The following is an 11,122-nucleotide window of genomic DNA, read 5'->3' on the forward strand; positions in this document are numbered from 1 at the left end:
AAAGGCTCATGGGTCGAGATAAGGACAGGGAGAGATCACTCAGCAATTACTGTCACAGGCAAACCCGTCTTGACTTGGGGAAATTAATTTTATGTATTGCCAGTTAAAGTCAGAGTAGGATAATGAGAAACAAGAACAAACTTAAAACACCTTCCCCCCACTCCTCCCTTCTTCCCAGGCTCTACTTCACTGCCAATTTCTCTACCTCCTCCCCCTGAGAGGTGCAGGGGGACGGGGAATGGGGGTTGTGGTCAGTTCATCATGGTTTGCCTCTGCCACTCCTTCCTCCTCACGTTCTTCCCCTGCTCCAGCGTGGGGTCCCACCCATGGGAGACAGTCCTTTACAAACTTCTCCAACCAAGTCCTTCCCACAAGCTGCAGATCTTCATAAACTGCTCCAGCATGGGTCCTTTCCATGGGGTGCAGTCCTTCAAGAATGGACTGCTCCAGCGTAGGTCACCTGCAAGGGTCACAGGTCCCTTCTGGCGCTGCCAGAAGACCTGCTCCAGTGTGCGATCCTCTCCATGGGGCCCCATGTTCTTCCAAGAGCCTGCTCCAGCACAGGCTCTCCACAGGCTCACAGCCTCCTTTGGGGTACATCCCCCCGCTCCAGCGTGGGGTCCTCCAGGGGCTGCAGGGTGGATATCTGCTCCACCATGGACCTCCATGTACTGCAGGGGGACAACCTGCATCGCCATGATCTTCACCACGGGCTGCAGGGGAATCTCTGCTCTGGCACCTGGAGCACCTCCTTCTTCACTGACCTTGGTGTCTGCATCATTGTTTCTCTCACATATTCTCACTCCTCTCTCCCAGCTGCTGTTGCGCAGCAGGTTTTACCTCCTCTTAAATATGTTATGACAGAGGTGTTACCACTGCTGCTGATTGGCTCAGTTTGGCCAGCGGTGGGCCCATCTTGGAGCCAGCTGGAACTGGCTCTGTCATACGTGAGGGAAGCTTCTGGCATCTTCTCACAGAAGCCACCCCTGTAGCCCCCCCACTACCAAAACCTGGCCATGCAAACCCAATACACAACACAAAGACTTTGATATACTTCTGTTTCCCTAAAATGTTGCTGAATGAAATGCGCTTTTACCTGTGGCCAACATACGGCCAAAAGTTATGGATATTATCCATGGTTCAACTACAGGCTGTGAATGCAGAGCAAGGAGGGTGAGAGGCTGCCTTTGAACCCGGAAAATAGGTGGGTCAATGTGGCTTTGTCTGGGCAATGGTTTGATTTCATGCCTGGTGCCAAGGCCTGTGCCATCCATGCTGTGATCCTGGTTTCCCTGTCCTGAAAGGTCATGGTAGTCCTCCAACAATAATGAAGTGTTTGTACATGTCGTGGTTTAACCCCAGCCAGCAACTAAGCACCACGCAGCCACTCGCTCACTTCCCCCCCACCCAGTGGGATGGGGGAGGGAATCGGGGAAAAAAAGGGAAAACTCATGGCTTGAGATAAGAACAGCTTAATAGAACAGAAAGGAATAAACTAATAATGATAACAGTAACAATAACAAAATGGCAATACTAATAAAAGGATTGGAATATACAAACCAAGTGATGCACAGTGCAATTGCTCACCACTCACCATCCCATGCCCAGTTAGTTCCCAAGCAGCGATCCCCTCCCCAGCCCCACTCCCCCCAGGTTATATACTAGGCATGACGTCACATGGTAGGGAATACCCCTTTGGCCAGTTTGGGTCAGCTGTCCTGGCTGTGTGTCTCCTCCCAACTTCTTGTACCCTGCCAGCCTTCTTGCTGGCTGGGCATGAGAAGCTGAAAAATCCTTGACTTGGTCTAAACACTACATAGCAACCACTGAAAACATCAGTGTGTTATCAATATTCTTCTCATACTGAATCCAAACCATAACACTGTTATCAGCTACTAGAACGAAAATTAGCTCTATCCCAGCCGAAGTCAGGACAGGACAATAACTGTGCCTGTAGAATGATGATGGTCCTCATGCTAGCAGAGGACATTTTTGGTGGGGACAGCTGTGGGAAGTGGAGCCTGAGCACCAGCGGCAGCGCAGAAGAGCCGCCCATGGACACCGAGGGGCCACATGTCTATAAGTCCGCGCTGTCTCACTGTTTTCCTTGAGCCTTTCTGAACCTCTGTCCTCTTTCCCCTGCGTTTCCCTGGGTGGTGTGGATGGGAAGTGCTGATCTGTGTCTCTAGGAAGGAATGAAAGAAGGAACAGTGTAACCACCGTCCATTCAGAGCAGCAAGTTGACTCTGTTTGTGCTGACTGAAATGGTAGAAATTAAAATGGGTGTACCTGAAACCTTTTGATTTCTAGTGAAATCGCCTGACTCTGCATAACAGACTCTGCAACATGGTCAGCTTTGTGTTGCAGAGCTTGTTTTCCTTTCTCAATGCTTTTTCCCATTGGGATGCACTTGGACCTGATTGATAGCATTGGACACATAGCTGATGGTTATTGCTGGTTTGATAATGGAAGTCCGAAAGGAGATGAGCGTGCAGTTCCATGAATAGAGAAATGAGAGTTTGTTCTGCGTAAAGAAAGAAAGGAGTCTCACTGTCTGCCCTCCCATCCTTTGGAGGAAGGCTGCTGCATAAACGGTAGCATTAATGGGATGGATTAATTTTCTCCAGGCATGATTTCTCTGTGTTCTTGCTGCAGCTATTTCTCACTGTTTATTCCATCCTTGGAGGTAGCCCCTTCCTTGCCTATCGAGGTGAGGGTGAAGGGAGATGTTGATGTACAGCTGAGGGTAGAAAAGCATTTCCCTGGAGGGCTGTAATTGCTATGTCATAAATACAGGATTTCATCCATCCATACCTTGAAGTTTCCATCCATACCTTGAGGGTTTAGAGCTGCCAAGACAAAGACTTGGATAGACTTCTGTTACTCTACAGTGTTGCCTACTGAAATGCTCTTTTGCCTGTGGCTGATCCATGGCCAAACCTTGGATGTTTTCCATGGTGCAAATAAAGGCTGTGACTGCAGAGCCAGCAGGCTGGCTCCCAAGCAGGAAAATTGGTGGGTCTATGTGGCTTTGGCTGAGCAATGGTTTGATTTCATGCCTGGTGCCAAGGCCTGTGCCATTCACGCGGTGATCCTGGTTCGCCTGTCCTGAAAGGCAATGACAGTCCTCCAGCAATAAAGCGTTTGTACAATAACTCTCCCTGCAGAACCATGATGCATGGGTAGATCCTGTGTGAAACCTCCTTCATCCATCTGCATCTCCGTGTAACATCTGCGATGTAGACTTTCTTGATAGTTGTAATTACACTGTCTTTCATGCCTTTGTTTCCTGGAAGGTCATGGTTCATTTTGCCCCATTTCTGGATAGTTCTTTATCCTTGGAGACTCGGAGTGTTGTTCTGCAGCAAATCCTTACTTCCCCTGGCAAGCCCTCAGCCACTGGAAGACAGAATTTTATGTATGAGAAAAAGAAAGCAGAAGCTAAAAGAGAATCTGCTATACTTTCTCAGAAGACTTAGCTTGAGAAAGGGGCCTGTGATTAGGTGTTTCCACTTACGGCTTCAGACTTGTGGGAGATGAGCAGGCCACAGAGTAGAAAAAATGATGAGAGCTGATGAGTTTTTCATAAAAGGACCCCCCCCTACTCTGTAGTCCAGAGTAAGACTTTAGGGCTGAACGTGCAGCTTGAGAACGCAATGGCTCCCAGGTGCTCTGGGGGATGAATTTCCACGCCCACAGTGAAGACTAAGACATCTGCCTGGTGAATTTTATCTGACAGTACTTTTAATGCTTCCCTGCATTGCTTGTCTGATTTTTTTGCCTTTTCTTCCCCCTCCCCCGGTGTTCTATGTATGTAGGTTTAGTTATAAGTAGTGGCATATCTTCTTGTGTTAGTGTCTCTGTGACGGAAAAGGACTTAACTGCAAGGTTCAAGCAAACGACTTGAACTTCACTCACAGACTTAATTGCAAGGTTCAAGCAAATGATTTATTTGAACTTTACTTACAGACTTAACACGTCAGTATTGCAGTTTTTACAGATGCAATGGAGGAATGCACTATTGCAATTTTTTAAGGCAAGAGTTGTACATTATTACAACCACAAGCAATTCACAGACAACCACAGGCACACACGTGTTTACAAACTTAAAGCATAAACAATATTCACTACTCCTCCAGGTAAGGGCTTTCAATCCCAGGGAAGTTACCTTGACCGGCATCGCCATCAAGGGGGGAAAGGGTTTCCTTCACAAGCCAACTGTATAGTTGGAGAAGTGACTCCCCCATTTCCAACCTGAATCTCAGAGTTTTTATCCCCTGACTTGTGGAATGGTGTGTATGACTATGTCTGAGCGGATTATGGTATATGCCTAAATGGATTATGTATATCTGAGTGGAGTTTTCCCTTATCTTTCCTTTGTTGGTCTGTGACTGTTTGAATACACAAGGTTGTCATTTGAAACTGAAGCTGAAACCCTCCAGGTTTGGGGGGTTTTTGCCTTGCTTCCTCAGGCAACTGAGTAGTGGTTGGACTGAGACTCAGGGCATACCATTTCTTAAGGGATTTCAAGGCTCAGTTCAGGTTTTGGTTCTTTGAATGGCACAGTCACCGCCCTGTGTAGTTTAGGGTTTATCAGACAACCCAGGACTAAGCTGTCTACACAGCTCCCCGTGAGTTGTCTCTGCAGAGAGACAGGGCCTCAAGGCAACCCAAGGCTGGGTCACTTTTGTAACCCCCCATGAGTCGCCTGTGTGCACTAGACATGGTGAACTATGAGCCGGACAAGCCACACAGTCTCTTGCTCATGTTACAGCTGGTGTGGAAGGCAGGAGATGTAAGGGAGGTACATTTGTGTTCTGGTTTTGTTACGGGTGAATAGATGTAAACATGACCTTTGAAGAAGTTGCATCTCTGTGGAAGAGTGTGTGTGATAAAAGAGGAGAAGAGATTCCTTCTAAGCGAAGAGTTTGATGACCCAGTCTCTGTTGGAGGACCGCTTGTCTTTTAGTTCGGCCATGTTAACTCTCGTGTGCTTTTGAATACTTATGTTTCTTCTGAGAATGGTGGTGAGCAGACAAATGTATGTCCTTTCTTGGTATGATCGTGATCCATTAACCTCTCATGACATGTGTGTGCCAGTTATGAGGGTCAGAAGCTAACCTGCAAGTTGCGTGGGGTTGGAGAGAATTGAGAACAATGATATATCATTGTTCATATATACATGGTGTTGTGGTTTCAGCCCAGTCGCTAACAAAGGACCACACAGCCACTTGCTCACTCCTCCCCACTCCCCTCCGGTGGGATGGGGAGGAGAATCAGAAAGGAGAAAAGAAAAAAAAAAGGAACCTCGTGGGCTGACACAAGGACAATTGACTGGGACAACACAAAATGAGAAGTTACAACAACAACAACAGTACTAATAAAAGAATATACAAAACGAGTGATGCACAGTGCAACTGCTCACCACCCGGACCCCGACGCTCCCCCACTGAAAGCCAAGAGCCCCCCACCCAGCCTGCTCCCCATTTATATACTGAGCAGGATGTCACATGGTATGGAATAGCTCCTAGCTAGTTCAGGTCAGCTGTCCTGGCTGTGACCCCTCCCAGGATCCTGTGAAAATTAACTCTATCCCAGCTGAACTCAGGACATATGGCTAGAACATCTTGTAATTCCTGTGTGAAACCTCCTCTATCCATGTATTTCTCCCTGTAACGTTTTGATGGAGACTTTCATCAAAGTGGTAATTACATTTTCCCATCCTTTGATCTGCCTTCAGGCTTTGTTTCCTGGAAGGTCATCGTTTAGCACTTGTGGATTGTTCTTTTGCAGTTGGAACTGTGAGTGTTGTTTTGCAGCAAACGCTGACTTCCCTGGAGAACCACGTGAAGACAACACTTTTTTGTGTGAGGAAAATGAAACAGAAGTTAAAACTGAGTCTCTCATAAGCTCTTACACCTAGATAAAGACTTTGATAAAGCATTTACACAGTAGAAAAAAGTCACAAGGACAGACGGATTTCCAAAAGCGACCCCCCCTACTATGTAGTCCAAAGTAAGACTTTAGGGCTTTGCTTGTGGGTTCAGACCTCAGTCACTTCCAGGTGCTCTGGGAGATGAATTTTCAAGGCAGACTTGTGGCCAAGCCTCTGTACATTCCAGTAGTCAAATACTTATCTCAGTGGAGCAAGTCAGAGTGTTTGGTTTTGTTTATTAAGAATCAGAAATGGCTGAGAGAGTTGAGCCTCTGCTTTGCAAGAAGGAACTCATGGAAAACACTTGCACAACCCCTTACCCATCGCTTACTCCAAGTGGATAACGAGCACTAATGAAGACCAATGAGCATTACTGCATAGCAGCAGTCACCTCTGATCCCCCTCTGGCAAGCTGGCTACTCAGGAAGGTGGTACAGACTGGTGTAGAGTACTGCTGGCCAATCCCACCTGCCTGTGCCTTGTTCTTATGTCTCTGAGGACTACAAGGCTACGTATCCCTCTCTGTGATTTCCTAGCCTGCACAGGCCTGGATATGTCACAGTAGCAAATAACCTGCCCCATCTTGCTTAGTGAGAGGTACTTGTTTTGGCTTCTTTGGTTTAATTAAGTGCTGCTGAGTTTTGTTGTTCTGATTAAAGGAACATGTTGCGCCTAGTAAAGTCATGCCATGCAGTACAGGCAAGAGAGACCTAGCAGCCCTTCTAAATCACTGCAACTTGCCTAGCTTACACCTTGAGGCCTCAGCGACTTGTGGCAGAGCAACTGCAAATCACAGCACTGAAGTACCTGCCCCAATGAGGTCAGGTGGAGGTTTTGGGTTTGTATATTAATCACCAGAAATCGTTGACAAGCTTTCAGCTGATCAGGCAGTCCCTGCATGGGCTGGCCAGATGGTGAGACTTTTGCCTAGAAGCTCCCAAAATCACATAGAGAGAAAAATGCAAAATCGAGCCTTATGGCAGGCCTTGGAGTTTGGCGTTTCCAGCAAGAGCACTGAAGGTTTTTCTGGGTGGAAGAGGAGTCAGCGTCAGAATGTGCACAGGGCAAAAAGCCTACACAGTTCTGTGCTTTGTTCTTCTCTGCCAGGCACGTACAGTGACATTGGTCTGAGTTCAGGTCCACGACCTTTAGGCTTCACATCTCTCCATCAGTGTTAACTGTTGTTCTAAATCAGAATCAAATCTGAGCATTTCAGAGTAAAATGAAATTCACCCTTTTTGCGTGGGCTTCCGAGACACACGTGGGCAGGGAGAAGAAACATGAGGAAGGGCTGAAAACATGCATGACGAAGCTTCTTTATTGCTCTGTCACAGATATTTCCTTCTTAGTTTTCATACCAACGCACGCCAGAAGACGTAAAGGTACATGGCAGGGTGTATCACTACTTTAAATGTCTACTGCGGCCTCAAACTCCTTCTTGAGTAGGAGACGACGGTTGTATTATAATGGCTAGGGTTCCTGCTAAGCATTCCGTCAGTGCCTCTGAGTGTCCTTTTGTATTAAAAGAGAGACCGCCAAGCTTGACGCGTACAGCTCGAAAGCCCGGGCCGCCGGGAGCGAGCGCGGCCGTCAGCCGGCTGCGGTGGCGTCGCGGCGCCTCCGGGTGCCGCTGTTGGCCGAGGCGGAGCGGCGCTGGAGCCGCAGCCGGAGCCGCAGCCGGAGCCGCAGCCGCCGCAGCGTCCTGCCCCCGCAGGCTGCTCGCTCGCACGGCGCCGGCCAGAGCGGCAGCGGCACGGGCAGCAGAGGCGAGAGGCGGCGCGGCGCGGGGAGCAGCGGCGTCCGAGCCGGCGCCGAGATCGCTGCCCTCCGGCGGGCCCTGCGCTCGCTGCGGAGAGTGGCTGGAAGGGAGGCAGGGCAGCGGCAGGAGGGAGGAGCGCGGCGAGCGCTGCCCACAATGGCGGGCAGGCAGAGGCAGAGGCAGAGGCAGAGCCGGCGGCGAGCAGCCGGGCGAGTGCTGCTGCCCGCTTTGCTGCTGGGCTTGTGCTGCCGGGCGGCGCCGGAGCGGGTCCGCTACGCCATCCCCGAGGAGCTGGGCAGAGGCTCGCTGGTGGGGCCGCTGGCGCGGGACTTGGGGCTGAGCCCGGCCGACCTGCCGGCACGCCAGCTGCGGCTCAGCGCCGAGAAGCAGTACTTCGGCGTGAGCGGGGAGACCGGGAACCTCTACGTGAGCGAGAGGCTGGACCGGGAGGAGATGTGCGGCGAGGCGGCGTCCTGCTCCGTCAGCTTCGAGGCGCTGGTGCAGAACCCGCTCAACGTTTTCCACGTCGAGGTGGCCATCCAGGACATCAACGACAACGCCCCGCGCTTCCTGCAAGACAGTTTCCAGCTGGAGATCAACGAGTTCACTTCTCCCGGCACCCGGTTTTACTTGGGCACGGCCGAGGACGCAGACGTGGGCAGCAACTCGCTGCAGGGCTACGAGCTGGAGGCCAACGGGTACTTCGCGGTGGAGGTGAAGGAGAGCCAGGACGGCAGCAAGTTCGCGGAGCTGGTGCTGCGGCGCGCGCTGGACCGGGAGAGCGAGCAGAGCCTGCGGCTGGTGCTGACGGCGCTGGACGGCGGCGAGCCGCCCCGGAGCGGCACCGCCCAGCTCTGCATCAACGTCACCGACGCCAACGACAACCCACCCGTGTTCGCGCAGGACCGCTACCGCGCCAGCCTGCGGGAAGACGCGCCGCCGGGCTCGATGGTGCTGAACGTCTCCGCCTCCGACGCCGACGCCGGCACCAACGCCCGCATCACCTACGGCTTTGGGAAAATGCCGGCCAAGGTGCTCCGGAAGTTCGTGGTGGACGCGGAGAGCGGGACGATCACGCTGCAGGAGGCGCTGGACTTCGAGGACACGCGCGCGTTCAGCCTGGCCGTGGAGGCGAGGGACGGGGGCGGTCTGGTGGCGCACTGCGAAGTGGAGGTGGAGGTGCTGGACGTGAACGACAACGCGCCCGAGGTGACACTGACGTCGGTGTCGAGCCCGGTGCCCGAGGACGCGCCGGCCGGCACGGTGGTGGCCCTGGTGAAAGTGCGGGACCGGGACTCCGGGGAGAACGGGCAGGTGTCGTGCGAGCTGTCGGGCGAGGCGCCGCTGTCGATCGTGGCGTCGTCGGGCGGCTCGTACAAGGTGGTGACGGCGAGCGCGCTGGACCGGGAGCAGGCGCCCGAGCACCGGGTGGCGGTGGTGGCCAGGGACCGGGGCAGCCCGGCGCTCTCCAGCCGCGCGGCGCTGGTGCTGGAGGTGTCGGACGTGAACGACAACGCGCCGGTGTTCGAGGAGGCCGCCTACAGCGCCTACGTGGCGGAGAACAACGCGGCGGGCGCGCCGGTGCTGCGCGTGCGCGCGCGGGACGCGGACGCGGGCGCCAACGGGCGCGTCAGCTACTGGCTGGCGGGCGGCAGCGCGGGCGCGGCGCCGTACGTGTCGGTGGAGGCGCGGAGCGGCGCGGTGTACGCGCAGCGCTCCTTCGACTACGAGCAGTGCCGCGAGTTCGCGGTGGCGGTGCGGGCGCAGGACGGCGGGGCGCCGGCGCGGAGCTCGACGGCGACGGTGCGCGTCTTCGTGCTGGACCGCAACGACAACGCGCCGCGGGTGCTGTGGCCGGCGGCGGGCGCGGGCGCGGGGGCGGGCGCGGGGGCGGGGGCGGCCCCGGCCGCGGCCCCGTTCGAGGTGGTGCCGCGGTCGGCCGAGGCCGGGTACCTGGTGGCCAAGGTGGTGGCGGTGGACGCGGACGCGGGGCGCAACGCGTGGCTGTCGTACGAGCTGGTGCAGGCGCCGGAGCCGGCGCTGTTCCGCGTGGGGCTGCACAGCGGCGAGGTGCGGACGGCGCGGGCCGTGTCGGAGAGGGACGCGGCGAAGCAGCGGCTGGTGGCCGTGGTGAAGGACCACGGGCAGCCGGCGCTGTCGGCCACGGCCACGCTGCACGTGGTGCTGGCCGAGAGCTTGCAGGAGGCGCTGCCGGAGCTGAGCGAGCGGGCGGCGGGCGCCGACTCGCCGGCGGAGCTGCAGTTCTACCTGGTGCTGGCGCTGGCGCTCCTCTCCGCCCTCTTCCTGCTGAGCGTGGCGCTGGCCGTGCTGGCGCGGGTGCGCCGGGCCGGGCCGCCCGCCGTCCTGCGCTGCCTGGGCGCGCAGCGCTTCTCCGTGGCCGGCGCCGCCTTCCCGGCCGACTTCTGCGAGGGCACCTTGCCCTACTCCTACAACCTGTGCGTGGCGCCGGGCCGCGCCGTCGCCGAGGGCGCTTGGCTGCCGCCGCCGCCGCCCAGCCTGGCCGCGGAGGAGCTTCTCGGCGCGGAGCCCTGCGGGAAGCGGAGCCCGACCAGCAGCGCCGGCGCGGGAGAGCCGCCCGCGGACGCCGAGGCCCCGCAGGTCTGTAAGCCCGCGCAGTCCTTGCCTCTGCGCCTTTCCTAAGCTCACGCCGAGGGGAGTGGGCTCTTGCTCGTCCTTTGGCCGCTTGGGCGCCTGCTGACGCTCTCCCTTTCCACGAACGAAGGAAAGGTCCAACGCTAAGGCTGTGCGATGTGCTAGTTGTTTTCTTTTTGTGATAGAGCCCCGAACAGAGGGGGCATGTGCATCGCTGCCTGCTGCTGAGTTACTCTCGAGTGGAGCAGCAAGTCCTAAGTGTAAGCACGGTCCGTACCGTGTATGGCTGTAAAAACAAAACAAAACAAAACAACCTACAAAAAACAAAGTGGGGCGAAAAGGAGGCTGATTGCGAGCGGCCTCCGATGTGCAGCCGAAAAGCAACGAAGTGGAGAGTAGAGGGCCGTCCCTGAGGAGGACTCCTTGTGAGGGGGGATTTTCATTGCTGATGCTGAACGTCGGCGGTTTGCATCTGCTTACTTTCCACTCAGAGCAGGCAGGTAGCGGCGGCAGTTCTTGGTTCATCACTCGTTCAGTTTCAGCTGAGAAGGTTTTTCTTGTGGAACGTGTGTTCTCTAAAATGGTATGAGTTACTAATGCTGAACGCGGATCCCTACCGTGTACAATGAGGTGCCCTAAATCTATATGATGGAGTCGGGAAAGTGGGATTGGTGCTTGATGTTTGAGATTTTTACCTTCCTGATGGCTTTTTCCCGAAGCAATGGACTTGGGACCTGGTTGACAGCTAAATAATATCACCCCGTTCTTTAATGCTGTTTCTAGAATGCAGCAGCAAGTCCTAAGTGTAAGCACGG

The 11,122-nt window shown here is 54.5% G+C and overlaps 1 protein-coding gene across 1 annotated transcript; it reads left to right on the forward strand.

The window, feature by feature from the left end:
- The first annotated feature begins 7,727 nt into the window (after positions 1–7,727).
- On the forward strand, positions 7,728–10,706 carry LOC115334419 (protocadherin gamma-B5-like). Its single transcript, XM_041119333.1, has one exon. It carries the CDS (start codon positions 7,851–7,853, stop codon positions 10,353–10,355), a length of 2,505 nt encoding a protein of 834 aa, XP_040975267.1. The 5' UTR covers positions 7,728–7,850; the 3' UTR covers positions 10,356–10,706.
- The last annotated feature ends 416 nt before the right edge of the window (positions 10,707–11,122 follow it).

This window comes from Aquila chrysaetos, chromosome 22 (assembly GCF_900496995.4).
Source record: "Aquila chrysaetos chrysaetos chromosome 22, bAquChr1.4, whole genome shotgun sequence".
NCBI classification, from domain to species: Eukaryota; Metazoa; Chordata; class Aves; order Accipitriformes; family Accipitridae; genus Aquila; species Aquila chrysaetos.